Source organism: Pseudophryne corroboree, chromosome 6, assembly GCF_028390025.1.
Source record: "Pseudophryne corroboree isolate aPseCor3 chromosome 6, aPseCor3.hap2, whole genome shotgun sequence".
NCBI classification, from domain to species: domain Eukaryota; kingdom Metazoa; phylum Chordata; class Amphibia; order Anura; family Myobatrachidae; genus Pseudophryne; species Pseudophryne corroboree.
Genome location: NC_086449.1, coordinates 668,497,948 through 668,518,878, shown reverse-complemented (window position 1 = coordinate 668,518,878; position 20,931 = coordinate 668,497,948). Strand labels below are relative to the sequence as shown.

The following is a 20,931-nucleotide window of genomic DNA, read 5'->3' as shown; positions in this document are numbered from 1 at the left end:
ATATTATATTATATACATATTATTACTGATGTCCTCTTGAAGAAGCTGCAGTGACAGATCCTTGTTAAACTATTAATCTATCATACATATGTATCCATTGTAAGGATAGTATCTGAGAGCAATCACATACGTATTGCAGGTTCCGCTTTATGTGTCCACCCATTAAAAGGGTGATATTTGAAAATAAAATACATACGGTGAGTGTGTGATATATTTTAACACGTTAATAATTATCCACGTATCAATTTAATTTACCCAGATATATAATTTTGGTGTGTTGAACGCAAGAAAGATTAAAAATATAAAAAATATCTAATATATGAGTGGAACACAAGCCCCCCAAAAAGGGGAACTATTAATTAAGTTTAAAAATAAAAAAACAGACTACGGTTTTGTCAAAATTCTATTCATGACAAACACTGCTTGGATATCCTCAACATTGAATTATTCAATTATCTATTCTGTCTGACACAATACCGGTGAGAGAAATTAAATATGATGCGATAAAACTCACTAAACATAATAGAAGATCGAATTATTAAAAGTGTATACAAGTCTGACACTATATAGGTGAGAGACATTTCACTGAGTTATTCAAGCTCCTCTAGAATTTAATGTTGTTGAAGTGAAGCAGCATAGTACTCTACCCCTATATACACTTTAAACATACCTGACACTATAAGTGAGAGGATAAAGTGGATTGTGCTTATATATCTACACCTAGTATTTAATGCTAATAAATTAATAGGCTTCCTACAGTATCTGACACAATAATACCACTTTCACATCGCGAACCCAGCAAGGAACCGGATTTTTAACACGCGTCCGACCCCGGTCTGAACAAGCTATACCCCTTTCACATCGCATTTTGGAGCCGTGTTATAACCGTGTTATTCCTGGGTTGGTGCCATTTACACTGAACTCATTTAAACCACTTAAAACAGTGTGATATCATTTTAAATGGACTTTTCTGTCTCACATTGATAATGTTTCAAAGGAAATAAAAGGAGGGGCTGGTGAGTGCTCTGAGTAGTGCAGCAATCATGACCGACAGAGCACATGTCTCTATAGACTTTGTGATAGTCTCAGCTGTACTGCTGTTGGATTCAGCCTGTGAGAGGATATTTGAGCTTCTCACATCCTGTACCTTGTTCAGCAGCTATGTTAGGAGGAGGCTGCATTATTTGAGAGAGACCAACATTCTTCATCGGCAATACCTGCGCAGGAGGAGATAGTTTATATCAGCTTCTGTAACCACCATACTCAACCTTATCCTCTCTACACAATGAAGATTGTGGGCTAGAGAATGACAGCATGGGAAAGTTTTTAAGCAAAGTATGCTTAACTTTCAGCATTTTCAGTGGAAGTGTCACTTCAGAATGTTGCGTCAGACATTCCACTACCTTTTGGATTTAATGACCCCAGCACTCTCTAGACAGACCACAAACTTCAGGTCATATACCATGTCTGAGGCTTTCACACTGCTAAATTAACCGGTTCCAATCCGTGTAGGATCCTACTGTCATGATCCTAGGCATGGCGATTCCCCAGATACGCCAATCTGTGAATCCCTGCCATGTGACACCGTTACTGGATACCTGAGCGTGTGCGATAATTTCAACACAGTCACTGCCACCAGCCAAAGTACAAATGTTTAGGAATGACCTAAGGCAAACTTATGACTTTTGCCTGTACCCAGAATTATTAATATTTTGGTAACGCCTCATTCAGAGAGTTGGGTTGGATACATAACAGAAAACCAAAGCTTAAAATTGATTATTTAATTTAATTTAAGTAAAACACTGCAAAGCTTATGTTACAGAAAAAAGAAAGTTACAAGAATATAGTGATAAAAAGTCAAAGTTACATCAGAAAAGACAATTTCAAGAAAATAAAAATAGGGAGATAAACCCACAGATCCTTGCACCTGCAGAATGGAACGATGGGATGAAGTGAAGCCTCTTCAGATATTGGGGACATTACAGAGCCAGGATGCTTCTCCTGACTCGCCTCTTTGATAATGCACACTTTGCAGCCTGTGTTTCTCCTATTTAAAACTCAGGTTGCCCGTTCAGCTCCCCTCCCCCTGGAGAGTTTGTTTTTCAACCCTTCCAAAGCCAGAGAAGGTATTGAGTGGCAGCTCATACTGGGCTTCCCAGCCACTCGCTCAGGAGTAAATGGCATTATCTTCTCCTTTGAAGCTCTGGCCATAGCTCTTGTGTAAACACAACTGTGACATGGGTTCTCTTGGTCATATACACAGGGGCTGGCTAATTACTCTTCCCCTTCCTTTTGAAGCTGGGCAATCAGATTTATCAATCATACTAGGACACTGTTATAACTTATACTGTGAGGTCTCTTAGAAATATTAGCAGGCCAAATTGCCTTATCTTTTAATTGCTTGTTTGAAGCTCTGAGCTAGTGTTTACAACTGCAGAAATAAGGCCTGGATAAATATCCTTTGCAAACCAGTAAGGAAGGGCTTAGCACCTTTATGGTTCTTCTCATCTTTTATGTCTGTGTACACATCCTACTCTCTTACAACTTACAAATGCATTCTCCCAACTATCTTTGGGTCCCTGCATCAAAGGGTATCTGACACCTCTGTACTGTAAACAGCTCTATACAAGCAGATCAATTAAGTGTCTACCATTTAACATGCAAAGACACTTGACTGGTATAATACAATGGTACATTGATACATCAATTGAAATAATACAAATTTAAATCATGCCCATTTCAATATAACCCAGATGCATTGGCATCACATCCATTGATATGTCACTTGGATATCCTGGTATCATCTATATTGATATCACACTACCTATTAACAGGCCTATTCCTACTTGAAATAGCCTGGACCATGACACCTCCCCCTTTAAGATCAGCATGGGAGCAGTGGCACATCAGGCCGAAGTCTCCTATGACCTTTTCACACAGGATTTATACATAAGCACACACAGGGCATTTGCAGAGATTGATCAATACAATATTATTTGCAATTATGCACATTCTGGCGTCAGAATGGCGTCCAATCATGACACCTTCTTTTAACATGGGTTGAAATACCGGGTTGTTGTACCCGTTAAATTCACGATGGCGCTTTCACACTGCAGCTCAACCCAGGTTGACATGGGTAAAACTCGGCAATATACTGGGTTTATGATGCGATGTGAAAGGGGTATAAGTGAGAGACAGAGAAATCAAAATCAACACACCTTAGAAATTATTACAGATGTAAAACGTGTAATCTGACATCTGACACTGAATGAATATGTTTTATTAATCTGTACTACAAAAACATCAGGTCTCCTGGCAGTCTGCCATGAACGTAAATACATAGATAACTGTATGGTAGATTGTATTGAGACGAGCATGACAGTAACATTCTTGGTAATGCCTCAGAAAGATTGTTAACAATTATTGAAGCAGATACAAGTTATTTTCTCATACGTCCTAGAGGATGCTGGGGACACTTCAAGAACCATGGGGTATAGACGGGATCCGCAGGAGACATGGGCACTTTAAGACTTTGAAGGGGTGTGATCTGGCTCCTCCCTCTATGCCCCTCCTCCAGACTCCAGTTTAGAATCTGTGCCCAGGCAGACTGGATGCACAACTGAGGAGCTCTACTGAGTTTCTCGGAAAAGACTTTATGTTAGGTTTTTTATTTTCAGGGATGTTGCTGGCAATGGTCTCCCTGCATCGTGGGAATTTGGGGAGAGAAGTCAGACCTACTTCTAGGGAGTTTAAAGGCTCTGCTTCTTGGTTATAGGACACCATTAGCTCCTGAGGGTTTGGAACACTAGGTACGCCTAGGGGTTCACTCCCAGAGCCCGCCGTCACCCCCCTTGCAGAGCCAGAAGTCAGAAGACAGGTGAGTAGAAGAAGAAAAGAAGACTTCAGTGACGGCTTCTGAGGTACCGCACAGCGATCGCGCTGCGTGCCATGCTCACATACACAGCGGCACGGTAGGGAGCAGGGCACGGGGGGGAGGCCCCCTGGGTAGCATTATAAACCTCTGTTTTGGCTGGCAGACTACAAATTAAGTGCCCAGGCACTAAATTCATACCCCCGCCGGCATAATTTATTTAAAAGAAGAGCGGGCTGAAGCGCGCCATGTAGGGGGCGGGGCTTAGCCCTCACAGCTCACATCAGCGCCATTTTCTCTCCAGAGCATGCAGAGACGCTGGTCCTTCCTCACCACTGATATTACAAGTAACAGTGCAAAACGGGGGGGGGGGGCACAGCATATTTGGTGCAATGTTAAGTGTTTTAAAGCGCTGCAGGGTCTGAGGCATTATATTTATGGCTTGCAGAACCGGGACAGGCGCTGGGTTGTGAGCTGGCAAAGTCCCTCTGTGTTTCTCTGACAGGCTTTACTGTGGGTCTGTCCCCCTTTTGGCCCAGTGTGTCTGTGGGTGTCGGTACAGGTGTGTCGGCATGTCTGAGGCAGAGTGCTCTTCTCAGGAGGAGACTGTGTTGGGAGTAGAAACGGCTGTGGGAGTGACCCTGTCGGCACCGCCGACTTCTGACTGGGTAAATGTGTTGAACGCTTTGAATGCTAATGTGGCTCTTATTAATAAGAGATTACATAAATCTGAGTCTCAGAACCAGGTATGGAAAAAATCTGTGGAGGATGTGTTGTCACAGGTACAGACCCCCTCGGGGTCACATAAACGTTCGTTTGCGCAGTTAGCAGACACAGATACCGACACAGACTCTGACTCCAGTCTCGACTATAGTGATGCCAGATTAGACCCAAAATTGGCAAAGAGCATTCAGTACATGATTATGGCAATAAAAGACGATTTACACATCACTGAGGACCCTGCTGTTCCTGATACTAGGGTCTGTATGTTTAAGGGAAAGAAACCTGAGGTAACGTTTACTCCCTCTCATGAACTGAATGCCCTTTTTGAAAAAATGTGGGAAAATCCTGACAGAAAGTTTCTGATTCCCAAAAGGATTCAAATGGCGTGTCCATTCCCCTCTGGGGATAGAGAAAAGTGGGAGTCACCTCCCGTTGTAGACAAGGCACTGTCACGTTTGTCTAAAAAGGTGACGTTACCGTCTCCTGACACGGCAGCCCTTAAGGATCCTGCCACGGATCGTAGGCAGAAAAATACGCTGAAATCCATTTATGTCACCACAGGTACACTACTCAGACCAGCTATTGCATCTGCGTGGGTGAGTAGTGCTATCGAAAAATGGGCAGATAACTTGTCATCTGATATAGATACCCTGGACAGGGATACCATCTTTTTAACGCTGGGTTATATCAGGGACGCTGCAGCCTACCTAAAGGAAGCGGCGAGAGATATTGGCCTCTTGGGATCAAGGGCCAATGCCATGGCAGTCTCAGCTTGGAGGGCATTGTGGATTCATCAATGGAATGCTGATGCTGACTCCAAGAAAGCTATGGAGTCTCTACCGTATAAAGGTGGTGTATTGTTTGGTGAAGGTCTCGCTGAACTGGTATCTACGGCTACCGCGGGTAAGTCGTCATTTTTGCCTTATGTTCCTCCACAAAAAAAGAAAGCACACCACTTGCAGATGCAGTCCTTTCGGCCGAATAAATACAAAAAAGGCAGCGGTTATTCCTTCCTTGCTAATAGAGGAAGAGGAAAAGGTAAAAGATCTCCGGCCGTGGCCGGTTCTCAGGAGCAGAAGTCCTCCCCGGCTTCTGCCAAATCCACCGCATGACGCTGGTGCTCCTCTGCGGGAGGCTGCACCGGTGGGGGCACGTCTCAAGCTCTTCAGTCAGTTCTGGGCTCATTCGGCCCTAGACCCGCGGATTGTAGAAATAGTGTCCCAGTGGTACAAACTGGAGCTTCAAGATGTTGAAAGTTTTTTCAAATCAGCCTTACCAGCTTCTCTTCCAAACAGGGAGGTAGTATGCGATGTAATACAAAAGTTGTGTCTAAATCAAGTTATTGTCAGGGTTCCCTGGCACAACAGGGAGAAGGCTTTTACTCAAGCCTGTTTGTGGTCCCGAAGCCGGACGGCTCGGTCAGACCAATTCTGAACCTAAAATCCCTAAATTTTTACCTGAAAAAATTCAAATTCAAGATGGAATCTTTCCGCGCAGTGATCTCCTGTCTTGAGGAAGGGGATTTCATGGTGTCAGTCGACATAAAGGATGCCTACTTACTTATCCCCATATATCCTCTGCATCAGGCTTACCTGAGGTATGCTACTCAGGTTTGTCATTACCAATTTCAGACGTTGCCGTTTGGTCTGTCCACGGCTCCGAGGATTTTCACCAAGGTAATGGCGGAAATGATGGTCCTCCATCACAAGTAAGGAGTCGCGATTATCCCGTACCTTGAGGATCTCCTGATAAAGGCGAGATCCAAAGACAAGCTGGAGCAGGACATTGCGCTCTCCCTGACAGTGCTGCAACAACATAGTTGGCTCCTAAACCTTCCGAAATCACAGTTGAATCCGACAAAGTGGCTGTTGTTTTTGGGAATGGTTCTGGACACAGAATTACAGAGAGTTTTTCTTCCAGAGGAGAAGGCTTTGGAAATTCAGAGTTTGGTAAAACAAATTCTGAAACCAGCGAGAGTGTCACTTCATCAATGCACTCGGTTGCTGGGGAAGATGGTGGCGGCCTACGAGGCCATTCAGTATGGCAGGTTCCATGCCAGAGTGTTTCAGTGGGATCTGTTGGACAAGTGATCCGGATCCCATCTGCACATGCACCGGAAAATAGTCCTATCCTCCAAGACCAGAATCTCTCTCCTGTGGTGGCTGCACAGCTCTAACCTCCTAGAGGGACGCAGGTTCGGGATCCAGGACTGGATCTTAGTAACCACGGATGCAAGTCTCCGAGGCTGGGGAGTAGTCATACAGGGAGAAACCTTCCAGAGAAAATGGTCAAGCCAGGAAGTTTGTCTACACATAAACGTTCTGGAGTTAAGGGCCATTTACAACGGAATGTATTGGTGAGAATGAACTGGATATACTGTCACAGGAGTAGGTGTTTGTGTACCCAAAGTTACTATGAAATAGGTTCTCTGGAGTTATGCAGATCTGGAAGGAGAGCTGAAGACGTTGGACCAGACTGGTTACCGGTGAGACTGGAACTGGGCTGGTTACCGACAGGACTGAGAACCAGGCTGGTTACTGGTGAGACTGGGAACCACACTGGGAATCGGGCCGGGTACCGGATATTACTGGAAATGCAACTGTAATCCGGGCTGGTTCTGGATATAACTGGTAACATAACTGTAATCCGGGCTGGGTAGCAATGAGCAGAGTTTTACAGGAACTAAGGTAATAGTGTTACCTCTTAAGGAGCTTAGCTACTAAGTTCAAACTGAGCTGTGTGACTCGAGGAACTGGCAGCTTCTGAAACACAGGTCCCTCAGCTTATACTTCCTGATCTTTGGTGATTGGTGAATAGAATCAGGTGATCCACGGAGTCTCAGGCTTACACAGTATTGGATAGCTCATGGTCACGTGATCAGACCCTGTCACATCAGTACTCCTGGTTAGGCTATGATGTGGAGTGAGGCCTAGCAGGCTGGAAAAACACTGAAGCCTGAAGTTCTAAAAATGCACCAAGGATGCTGACTTTTAGGCCTAAACTCCAGGGGGCTGAACACAGAGAAGAATCAATGCTGTACACAGCTGATTACCGATTACTCAGAGGAATTCCTACTCAGATAGCTAATCAAGGGTAAGCAACACAGATTTGCAGTTTTCATGCTGAGCTGAACAGATGCAGATTACAGGATATGCTGAGGTAAGCCACAGAATATGAGAAATACAGTCAGGATCATGACACTTGCCTTTCCAAACGTACTTAATAAGAGCTGAGTTAAATTTGATCAACAAAGAGTTAGGCAATAGAATAGGAATAGTCCTTAATAAAGCGAATAATTTGGGAAGCAGAACCATTTTCAAAGCACTAATATGGTCTAGCCACGATATACTGAATAGAGTGCAATCATTTATCATAATTGAAAATTTGTGTAGCATTTGGGGGGTTGCTGAAAGATATGAGATCCAAGACTTTGAGGGTTCTGAATTCCCAGATACTTTAGGCTCCCATCCTGCCAGGCATAATCATATTCGGCTTTCAACATGGCGAGCATGTCAGCAGGAAAATTAATTTGAAGAGCTTCTGTTTTGGAGCTATTCAGTTTATAAAACGAAACAGAGGAATAGTCTTGCAAACTGTGAAGAGAAGTAACTCGGTTAGTTAAAGAGAGAAGGACGTCATCTGAAAATAAACAAACCTTATACAGTTGTCTTAATAGAACCGGGCCATGGACAGTAGGGTTAGCACTAATTGATGCTGCTAAAGGTTCTATCACTAAGACAAACACTAGAGGGGATAGAGGGCTGCCCTGATGAGTGAGTACCGTTAGTAATCCGAAAAGTAACGGAAAGCAGACCATTAACAAAACCCCTAGCAGATGAACTGGAGTAGAGGGCTGTGATAGAAGATAAAGCTAATCCCTCGATACCGAATTTATGAAGAACGGCTTGCAAGTAACCCCAACGAAGCCTGTCAAAGGCCTTCTCTGCATCTAGTGAAAGCAACAAAAGGGGATCTGATGATGGGGAGAAAGCATCTAAAATATGAATTATTCCCCTGGTGTTATCAGGGGAATGTCTACCCTGAACAAAACCCACTTGATCTTGGTGAATAAGTGATGAAAGTAATGGGTTGAGCCTATTCGCTATGAGTTTAGCATAGATTTTCACATCAGAGTTCGGGTGTAGTAGCATACCGGTGCCGGGAGCCCGACCGTCACCATACTGACAGCGTGGCAAGCGCAAATGATCCCCTTGCGGGCATGGTGGCGCGCTATGCGCACCATGCTATTTATTCTCCCTCCAGGGGGGTCGTGGACCCCCACGAGGGAGAATATCTGTCGGTATGCTGGGTGTTGGGATTCCGGTGCCGGTATACTGTGCACCGGGATCCCGACATTCGGCAACCTGAAGACCACCCCAGAGTTCAATAGAGTAATTGCCCGATAATTAGACAGTACAGTAGTATTTTCACCCGATTTGGGGAAGGGGCAATCCTAGCTCCAGCATTTGTGGGGGAAAAAATACGCTAGACAAAGCCTCATTAAAAATAAGGACCAGTATTGTTACCAAGATATCCTTAAAACATTTATAAAATAAATTTGTGTATCTGTCTGGACCAGGAGCTTTAGCAGCCTACCGGCTTACTTTGTCCACAGTCCATGGGCATTTTAGAAGCTGAATAGACAATAAATCTAAAGAGGGGAGTTTATGTTCTTTTAGAAAGGCCTCTATCACTTCAACAATTGGCTGGGGAGTCATAGTGTGATCACAGAGGTTATATAGGGAGGAATAGTAGTCATCAAACACATTAGTTATCGCTAATGGATCAGATACTTTAATGTCTTTCAAATTTATAACTTTCTTGATGCGATCTTTCACCAATTTCCCTCTCAGCTTTCGGGCTAAAAGTCTGCCTGCTCTATCGACCTGAGTGTAAAATTGTTATTTTAATTTAAAAAAGGTTTTTATAAACCTCTTTAAGGGTCAAAACATTCCATTCCTCCCTGGTTTTATGATGCTCTCTGTAACGTGACCTATTAGTGGGTAAAGATTTAACTTTACATTTCAGGTCAGCCAGCTGCGTTTCAATATCTTTTTCATGAATGTTCAATGCTCTATGGTGTCGAGTCACGGTCTGGATTATAGAGCCCCCTGATTACTGCCTTTAGAGCACAAAAGGGATGTTTCACCTGGGACTTTAGTCTCAGCATCAGTCAAAAGGTACTCGCCGAGGCACCAGGGTATAGGGGGAAGTTTAGTCGAGTCCAGGTCCCACTTGATAAATATAGCTGAATGGTTGGCCAGGGAACTGGCAGGATGGTAGCCTTTTTAATCTGTTGGAGAGTCCACTTATCGGAAAAAGGCATATCAATTCTGGAATAAGTTCTATGCACAGGCGAGTAGAAGGTATAGTCTCTACAATTCGGATTTCAGGCTCTCCACACATCATAGAAATTGTATTCATGTAAAATACATCTAAAGTCCTGAGAACAGTCTCTGGGAGGAGTTAATTTCAAAGGGCAGTGCGCCGAGGATTTATCCAGAAATGGATCTAGCACTAAATTAAAATCTCCCAAAATCATTAGAGAGCCAGAGAGGCAAGCTCGGAGGGTCTCACAGAATTTCCTAATGAATGGTATTTGTTTAGAATTTGGGTGGTGTAAACTACTGCAATTGTAACAGATTTGTCCTCCAAGTTACCTACAAGAATTAAATATCAGCCCTCAGAGTCAGTAATCTGGGTCTATAAACACAAACTTGCAATGACACGAAAACAAAATGGCCACTCCTGCTTTTTTCTTAGGGCCATTGGACATACTGTATGACACTGCTGGAATCTATTATCAGTGAATTGCAGGGGAGAGGGGGCCAAGAAGTGTGTCTCTTGCAAGGCAACAATGTGGGCTTTATGTTTTGCGAAAATGACGCAATGCTAATTTATATTTATTCTCAGAATTAAGTCCTTTAACGTTTAAAGATATAACATTAACCATACATAATTAGGAACTACAAGTTGAGAAATATAGCAGACCTTAAAGTTCCAATACAACATTGATGTATAGAACCAGGGCCTATACTTAGCAAAGTGTAATAACCACATGAACCAGTAGGGATCATATCTTATGTTATGTACCAGGTGAATATAGTAAAGAAACACGTAGCATGTGGAACGATAGGAGACAGTCAAAGTACCTGTACCTTGACGAAAACCAACACATAGTAACAGGAGGAAAAAGAAAAAGAAGAGTGAAGAGGAAGAAAAGGAAAAGCGAATAAAGAGAAAAGAGCAGACAGCGTACCACAAAGGGTGCTACATTAGGCCACATAGCTAGGCAGCGCATTGGGGTACATGGGTTTATTTTCTACCGCTATCACTCCATAACGGAATATACCTTACAGAAGGAAGAGAATTAGAGAATTGTAGACAGTGGGAACCGAGGGATTACAGTGAGAAAATGGAAAAATACGATGTTTATGAAATAAACATATCACATAAGTCGACCTTGAGCCCCTAAAAAATAAAAAGAATCAAAGAGAAACACATTTAGAAGTATGAATTCGCTGAGCGACTATTGCCTGTTCTGCTGGAAGAGTTGCCCGGCCACTAAACCAAGCATCCTGCTGCTCTGGATAAGGCAAACAAACCCTAACCAATACAATCAGCCAATGGTATAAAAGGTAAATACAAAAGGTTGGTAAGAAGGCAATGTATAGTACATCACATTTAGAAAGTGTGGCTCACTTTCGACCAGTCTTGGGAGATTTTAGAGTCACTTTGACCCCTAGCAACCATGTCCTCCAGGTTCCAAGACACAAGAAGTAGGGTGCCAGCCACATAGAGGTGACGACACTTGTAGATCCATTACACCTAATAAACAATTTGGTGGGAAATCTCCAGCTATAGGGAAGGTCTGCCTGTCAAAGGGCACTGATGACAGGGTAAAAAAATCTACGAGCAGCAAGAGTAGAGGCTGATAAGTCTCCAAATATTTGTAAGTCTCTCAAGATAGCTTCAATAGTATCCATAGGTTTGGCCACACGAAGTACCAGTTCCTTCACATGGTAATCATGAAACCTCATCAGGGTATCTCTAGGCTCGGCTGTCGGGGTATTCCTTGCTTTAGAAGGAAATCTGTAGTTGTAATTGTGGGAAGAAGCTTCATAAAGAGATCAGTAACAAGGGTGGTCATTCCGAGTTGTTCGCTCGCTAGCAGTTTTTAGCAGCCGTACAAACGCTATGCCGCCTCCCACTGGGAGTGTATTTTAGCTTAGCAGAAGTGCGAACGAAAGGATCGCACAGCGGCTACAAAATAATTTTGTGCAGTTTCAGAGTAGCTTCAGACCTACTCAACGCTTGCGATCACTTCAGACTGTTCAGTTCCTGTTTTCACGTCACGAACACACCCTGCGTTCGGCCAGCCACGCCTGCGTTTTTCCTGGCACGACTGCATTTTTTTCGAATACTCCCTGAAATCAGTCAGTTGACACCCAGAAACACCCTCTTCCTGTCAATCACTCTGCGGCCAGCAGTGCAACTGAAAAGCTTCGCTAAACCTTGTGTGAAACTACATCGTTCGTTGTAATAGTATGACGCGCGTGCGCATTGCGCCGCATACGCATGCGCAGAAGTGCCGGGTTTTTGCCTGATCGCTGCGCAGCGAACAAAAGCAGCTAACAAACAACTCAGAATGACCACCAAAGTCCTTCAGCTCGAAAATAGGCACTGACTGCGGGATACCCCTAACCTTGATATTGTACCTGCAAGATCTATCTTCAAGATCACCGACTTTACTTTGGAGCGCCGTAACTTCCGTCTGAAGCTCCTCATGGAGCATGATTAGATCATTGTGGGACTTAACAACCTCTTCTAGTTTATTCTCTAGGTGATCCGTACACTGGTTCACGACATCAATGGATTGTTGGCAAATCAGTAAAGCCGACTTGAACAAGCTTGAACTTGAACTGGGAGATTTCCGCTTTAAATGTCACCAATAATTTCTTCATAGAGCCAACTGTCAGTGGAGCATCATCACCCATGGTTACTGAATCAATCAGGCAGAGGCGATCGTAGCTCAGCAACGGCCTTAATCCATCTGGCATGCGCCGGCGCAGTTCTGACCCGATCGGTGTGCTGCGATAAACTGCAGTGTGTGATCGGGTCAGAATGACCCCCTTATTCACTTATGTACAATCCAAAACCTATAAGAATCCATGCCGGGATGTTGATGTTTTGCCTCCTTTTGGAATCCAAGCAAGGCAGGAAACCCTGAGCCACACCTCGGATCGGGGAAGTTCGGGTAGGCTCGGATATCTAAGATCCGAGGCCGCACATCTCTATATTTGTGCTACAACTCCATAAAATTATGGTCTATTAATGTTTTTATTATTTTTTTATTTTATTATTGTTATTATTATTATTATTATTATTTGCAATTGTTCTATGACTGCAGAGAAAATTTTCATAGGACTTTATCAACAAAGAAGATTATCCTGTTAAATAAAGTAGTTTTGGTGGTCTGTATTTCTTTACTCTTTATTAAAGAGGGCATTGATTCATACTTATACTAAATCAGCAAAAGCACAAGAGGGTATATGTAATAAGGTCCGAGCTTGCGGAAGATCCGGGATTTCAGAGAATGGCCGTATTTTAAAGCAGCAATTATTTGCAAGGCAAAAGCAACCTGGTTTTGCCTTGTAAATTATTGCCATTTTAAAAAATTCTGATCCAAAAATTTGGACCTCGGGCAAACTCGTACACTATTATATTTACATCCAGTTCTTCAGAAAAGATCTGCCTTTTGAGAGGTTTTTCTAGATATGTGACAAACTCTTACTGTACTGAACTCGCACAATCAAATTCCTATAGGCCCTACACATTGGCCAATATTCCTCAAAGATATGAACGATCTCGTTCATTATTGACGAGATAACGTTCATATCCTTGAGTGTGGAGTCACCAGCGATGAACTATGCGTAGCCCCGTGCTCGTTCATCGCTGGTGCCCTGTCGGCTGTACATGCAGGCTAATATGGACGATCTCGTCCATATTGGCCTGCACTTAAATGGAGCCGGGTGATGGGGGAGTGAAGAAACTTCACTCCCCCATCACTGCTCCCCCGCCGCCGGGTCGCCCGTCGGCCGTATCCGCCGTCGGGCAGCTCGGCAGCGGATCTTTATATATGTAGGGCCCTTTAGTCTTCCTCTCCAGACACAATAGCTCACAAGTGCAAATGTTATCTGTTATGCTCACAATATGGTCAAATATTTGGAACAGGATGCAGTCAGTGTACCGGCTGTCAGGATTTCAGTGTTCAGGTGACCGAAGCCGGAATCCCGACACCCACCGATAAACCTAACAGCCGGTATCCTGACACCGGGCCAGAATTCACACTCGGTTAGTGGATCCACACCACCAATCAAGTGGGAATAGAACCTGTGGCAAGCGCAGTGAGCTACCGAGCCCAATGCATGGTGAGCACAGTGAGCCCGCAAGGGAATTCACTGCCTCACTACTGGGATTCCACCAGATAGGATGCCGCTGTCGGTATAGTGACAGCTTGCATACCATCAGCCGAGATATCGTATGTATCCCATTTGTGACATGTGCAGTGTGGTAAAACACATTTGTAAATGCTACAAATTGTCTTGTGCTCATCTATAATTCAGGTAGTAAATGTATTGTGCATACAAGATCCACAAATAATTGTAGACCTGTTTTTAATATGTATTACTATTTAAATTATTTTCCAGGTTTGCTAGAATTGGATCAAATATTGACTGTGCTTCTAACTACTGAAATGTTTGTGGGAGGCTGTATAGCATTTTTTTTGGACAATACCATTCCAGGTATGTAGCTTTACAGAATGCAAATATTCGATGTTAAAAATGAATTATACTTATCCTTGTTTCCCAACAGTCATACTTTGGGACTATTTACGGCCCTGTTCACTAGTCCATCTAGCCAGCAGAGATGTATCTAGGGTCCAAGTGCCCATGACAAAGTAAAGGACAGGCAATTCCCCCCCATAAAAACATAAAATAAAGGGGCATGGACTCAGTGCCAATTAAAATGTCGCCACGCACTAGTGCCCCTTATTCACATAACACCAGACAGTAGATCCTGTCATGTCACACAGTAGTACCCCTTATTACCACACTAATACCCCTTAAACACAAGCATCTGCACTGCAGACCCCATGTCAGGTGAAGTCCCCCTCTGATGTGATGCTCTGCAGACCCCATATCAGGGGTACAAGTGCCCCTGACAAAGTAAAGGACAGGGGATTCCCCCCCCCCCATAAAAACAAAAAATAAAGGGGCATGGACTCAGTGCCAATTAAAATGACACCACACAGTAGTGCCTCTTATTCACATAACACCAGATAGTAGATCCCGTCATGTCACACAGTAGTCCCCTTAATCATGTCATGTCACACAGTAGTACCCCATATTACCACACAGTAATAAGTAATACCCCTTAAACACAAGCATATGCACTGCAGACCCATATCAGGTGAAGTCCCCCTCTGATGTGATGCTCTACAGACCCCATATCATGGGCAGCCCTCTCCCCCCATCACAAGCAGCACTTTCCCTATGATTTGATGCTCTGCAGGCCCCACATCAGGTGCAGCCCCATCCCTATGACATAATGATATGCAGACCCCATATCAGGGGTAGCCCCCCTGTGATGTGATGCTCTGCAGATGCAGGCTCACTGAGCAGAGTAGAGGTTGCACATGAGTGAACGCATGGAGCCAGCACCAAGTAGCCGAGTCTCAGCCTCCTGCCCATGGCTACTGTTTCCTCCCCCTGTCCACCATGCGCGGAGCCTGGAATGAGAAGGCACCTGCTGGAGGAGGGCAGGAAGTGCTCACCTGTCACATTTATAGCCTGGAGACCCCTGCTCCATTCCTGCAGCCACACCGTGTCCTGGTGGCCATGGGAGGAAAGCATTTCTCCAAGCTGCTGCAGTGCAAAACATGCGCCGGCTGCCCCACACTGGTATCACGTGCTGGGGGGCAGCGAGCTGAAGGCAGGAGATAGTGGCCTTGGCATTGCTCCTTATACTGATGGTTATACTGGTGGCCCTGGTGATGACTGATGGTAGTGAAAACCGATCAGCAGCTGGCACCTCTGACAGAGCCTCTGTCAGCGGTGCCAGTTGCTGATTGGTCTGCACTGCCATCAGTCATCAAAAAGTGAGGTGACTGGATTTGGTGGCGGCTGATTGGCTGTTGCTTCCATCATTAATGCCAGCTGAGAGGTAGGGTAGGATGAGCGGCTATTGACTGGCCCACGGAGCTGTCACTCGGGAGGTTGAACTGGGGTATCCAAGTCGGGAACTCTCACAGTCGCCTAAATTGTGATTCTACTCCGTCCGCGGGTGGCACCGCCGGATGGTGACTTCCCTAGGCCAGCACCCCTGGCGAATGCTATCCTGGCAAAGGGTAGATACACCCCTTCTAGCCAGACAACATTCCTTTTTACAAATGAAATCGGGACTGGTCAGCATAAATCAAAACAGTTGGTGATTAAACTTATTGTTGATATGGTTGCAGTAGTATTTTTCTGTTTTCTTATTACCATAGCTTACTTCTTGCACAGTGACAATAATTAATAATTATTAGATTTTGTACTGCAAAATCATGCACTTGATGGAAAATACCAAGAACGGTGCTCGGGCGCAATATGGGCTGTTGTTCTAATGCTGCTGCTATATAACAGGATTAGTCAATCCTGATACCTAAGCATACACAAAAAGAAAACCAATAATAGCAGCGCTGAATTCAATTAATACTAAAAATTAAAAAATGTGATGGATTGAATGAAAGCAGATTAAAAAATTTATTAATAACTCTGATTAATAACCAATTAAAAGTCAATGTGACCACCGGCAGAATGAGTGAACCAGAAATGTCCGTTCCTTTTAAATAACTGGACACCAGTTTAGGCAGAATATACAGGCTTAGGAGCTGATTGCACAGTCCCGAAAAGGGTTATTACCGCTTCTTAGGCCGCTAGAGGGAGAAATATCCCATAGATGATCCTTCAATTGGGAGTTGATAGCATATTCTCAATCCTTACCAGTATGCGGAGCTTGACTTGCGGGATGGTCCTAAGTACGCCTGTTAAAATCCACCAAATAGCAAACTCTGGGCATCCAGTATGGTCCGGGCACTGGTTCAGCAACAAAGCAACGGTGATGTGATGTTTTCATTCAATCCATCTCATTTTTTAATTTTTAGTATTAATTGAATTCAGCGCTGCTATTATTGGTTTTCTTTTTGTGTAAAATCATGCACTTGGCTTTCAAAAATCCAAAGGGTAAATATAGTATTAACAGCACAATAGTGGAGTAAGGGATCTACAGAGGATGTTGTTATTACTTAAAGTCAAGTAAGCAATGTAACAAATCAATGAGGAAGGCTAGGCAGATGCTTGATTGCATAGGGAGAGGAATCAGTAGCAGAAAAAAAGTAATAATGCTACTGTATAGGTCATTGGTATGGTCTCATCTAGAACACTGTGTATCATCAGAAGGATATTAATATATTAGAGACTGTACAAAGAAGGACAACTATAATGGTGCTTGGCCTACATCACAAAACTTAACTGGAAAAACTAAAAGTTCTTAATATGTATAGTTTGGAGCAGAGAAGGGAAAGGGGAATGCGTTCAGCATGGCGGCGTTCAGGATGCCGGCAGACAGAATACTCACACCAGTCAGAAGACCAGCACCGGAATCTCAACTGTCGGCATCCTGAATTAAAGTTTGCCATGCCTGGTTAGGGTTAGGCCAAAGGGGGTGTTAGGTTTAGGCACTATAGGGGATGTTAGGGTTAGGCTGTGGGTGGGGAGGGTTAGGGTTTGGCTGCGGGGGAAGGGTTAGAGTTAGGCACTAAAAAGGGAGGGTTAGGATAAGGTCAAAAGGAGTAGGGTACAGATTAGGCTGCGGGGGAGAGTTATGGCTGGGCACTGGGGGTGTGGGGTAATGTTAGGCTGCGAGGGGAGGGTTAGGCTGCAGCAAGGGAGGATTAGGGTTAGGGGGCTAGGAAAAGAGGGTGACAATACTTAGCAAATGTCAGGAATGCCGCTATCGGTCTTCTGACCCCCAGCATCCCAAGTGCCGGCATCCCAAACCCAGCCCGGAAACGGGGACATGATAGAAACGTTCAAATATATCAAGGGTTTTAACAACGTACAGGAGGGAAACATTCTTCAAAAGAAGAGAAGTTTTAGAACACGAGGATATGTACTACGACTGGAGGAGGCAGGTTCAGGGGACATTTGAGAAAAGTTAATTCACAGAAAGGGTAGCGGACAGATGGGAAAGCCTCCCATCAGAGGTGGAAGAGACTAATACAGTAGAACAATTGAAACATGCTTGGGATAGACATAATGATATCCTTACAAAATAAGGATCAAATAGGGATTGAGGTACAGTAACAATATGGTTAAAAAAGGGGGCAGATTTGATGGGCCAAGTGCCGTCAAATTCTATGGGCCTAATTCAGACCTTATCGCTAGCAGGCGATTTTTGCTCTGATGCGATCAGATAGTCCCCGCCTTCAGAGGGAGTGTATTTTAGCTGTGCAAGTGTGCGAACGCATGTGTGGCAGAGCTGTACAAACAGATCTTGTGCAGTATCTGCGCAGCCCAGGACTTATTCAGCCGCTGTGATCACATCAGCCTATCCGGGACCGGAATTGACGTCAGGAACCCCAGTCAGTACACATACTACAGGGTGATTAAAAAGTCGCAGTACACCCTTCTATTTCAAAAACTGTGCAGGAAATAGGAAAATTGAATACTCCAGTAAGGTATGGGTGAGGTGGGCTATCTTTTAGGGTATGTACCTAACATGAGCGCCATCTTGAAATCGGTTATCTTGAATCTAAGTCAGTTTTTTCAAATGGAAAGGGGGTAGTGTAGCATGTCAAACAACATCATAATTTAGTTACAACACTTTTTTTGTTGCAGGTAACTGAAGATGGCTTTGACAAAAGAGGAGAGTCAGAGTGGCGATGGGTAGTCTCCAGGTCTGATAGGGTATTTGCAGTAATCACTGCACATGGTAGAAGGGTATTTTGCAGTAATCACTGCACATGGTAGACCTAAAAAGTACTGGCATAAATAAAATCTCATTGATCTATTTGCTGTCAGTGTCCAATCACTTTTGTCTACATAGTGAATATAATAATAGAGGATGCATATGCTAACTTGACAAAGGGCCTTATTCAAATATGGATGCATGCAGCAGCCATGTCCATAGGGTTTGCTCACGCGCACCGGCCATAGGGCCTAATTCAGACCTGATCGTAGATGTGATAAATTTTGCTTTTGTACTTTAGGAGTAGCTCCCTGCCAGCGCAGCTCCTGCACGCTGGCAGGAGCTACTTGTCGCTGTGAGGGTCACAGCAGCTGCATGTGACGTCATTCAGGTGCCGCGGCCAGCCCCCCCAACAGTCCGGGAACGCCTGCGTTGCCCAGACCGCGCCCCCTAAATGGCGGCCAAACGCCACCGGCCCACCCCCTCCCACCCAGCGACCCCCTCTGCCTGTCAATCAGGCCGAGGCAATTGCAGTACAAAGATTATGTTGGAAAGAAATCAACTGTGCTTGAGAGATATAAGCAGCCCACAGCCAGAGGTTAAGGTGACACCAACACCCTATAAAAATATACCACACACACAAAAAATTTTTACCACTGTGTATATAGAGGCGATGGCAGGGCACAGCTCTGATCAGGTCTGAATTAGGTCAATAGTGTGTATGTGTGACCCTTCACCAAGAGATCACATCCCGAAAAGATGGCACGGAATGGTAATTGACAGGTGATGGGTGTCCGGGGGCTGAGATGCAGCATGGGGGTAGAGATTGGGAAACGGAGGCATGTCATGGCCATTTTTGGGACATGCCTATGATGCCGTCTGCATTTCCTGCATATGGAAACATGGTGGCGGTGCCCCTGCCTATGCAGATAGACTGCGCAGGCAGGAGTCGACCTTTATTCGAGGCAATCACAATTAAATTGCGATCCCATTGAGGTGTGGCGCCAAACATGCCGGGTGGCCTTGCCCTGTGCTGGTCGGCTCCCCGCATGTGAGTATATGGTCACAGAGCAAAATCTGCGACCAACACTTAATAGCCCCTAAAAGCACCAATAAAACGTTTAAACATGAAATTGCTTTTAAATGGAGTAATAAGTATTTGCAAATTTTCACAATCATGACTACATTTCTCATGTTTTGTGTCTTACCTCTGCTATCACTTCTGCAGTTCAGCATACAAGCTGCAGTCTTTGTTACTCACTGCTAAAAGGTTCTGATTAGTCACTTGTGTTCAGCAGCTGGTCTCTCTGCTCATTGTGCTTAGTTGTCAGTGAATACTATACATGCTGCCTCTGAACAACACTTTCAGCATTCTGTGAATAATACTAGTGTGATCCTCCATAGTGCTCCACTTCCTGGTGTTTGGGTCTAAACCAAACTTCCCTCCAAAACCAGTAATGGACATTGCCATCTTGGTTCCAGTAGGCTGACTCTCTACTAACCAACCCTGCCCAATCTGGTGCTCAGCTTCCTGCTTTACAGGGCCAAGGTTGCCAGTTCCATAAGTCACATAGCTCTGTGTGTGAGCATTGTCTGTGTGTGAGCATTGTAGCTGTGCTTCCCTGCTAAACCATTCTGTTCCGTGAACTAGTCTCTTCTACTGTTAAACCGTGTGTCAGCATTTACCAAATGTATATTATAGACCATCGGTGCAAGTCCGATATTCCAGGCTAACAGTGCAAGTCCGATATTACATACCTCCCAACATGACCCTCTCCAGGAGGGACACAATGCTCTGCTCCTGGACTTCCCTCTTAATGTATCATTGCCATCACCTGTGGTGAAACACCTTTCTTCTCCATTAAACTGTTCAAAACATGTGCAGGCGATCATAAATTAAGAGAAAAGTCTAGAAGCAGAGCATGTGTCCATCCTGGAGAGGGTCATATTGGGAGGTATGATATTACGACATTGTCAGTGTCATCATTCCAGTTTCAGCCAAGTCAGCACTTCAGTTCGGTCCCAGTCCAATATTATCTGTATCACTTACCCAACTCCAGCTGGTTCTTAGACAGTTTCGGATGCACAAATATCCCAAAACCTGACATACAGTAGATCAGCTTTGGCTTTTTTTTTTTTTAGCAGCTGCAATGCTAATTAATGTCCTTCAAAGGGTGGCTTTGTAAGCCTCTCAAATAATAGATGAAGTGACATCCGGAGTGGAGCTTGTGATGTAAAACTCTGAAATAGCTCTGGAAATATCCAAAATAAAAGTCAGCTTCAGAAGTAGTGAATCATTAAAGCACCAACTGCGGGTGACAGGT

General features: G+C 44.3%; 1 protein-coding gene across 4 annotated transcripts in view; it reads left to right on the top strand.

The window, feature by feature from the left end:
• The window catches only part of SLC23A1 (solute carrier family 23 member 1), an 894,224-nt gene that overhangs the window by 813,580 nt on the left and 59,713 nt on the right, over positions 1 to 20,931 (top strand). For 3 of the 4 annotated variants that reach the window (XM_063928249.1, XM_063928250.1, XM_063928251.1), the window contains exon 13: positions 14,305 to 14,400. In XM_063928249.1, the coding sequence (XP_063784319.1) occupies positions 14,305 to 14,400 (96 nt within the window). Of the gene's footprint in view, positions 1 to 14,304; positions 14,401 to 18,537; positions 18,742 to 20,931 lie in introns of those variants that run through there. The other variant, XM_063928252.1, reaches the window with a different exon arrangement.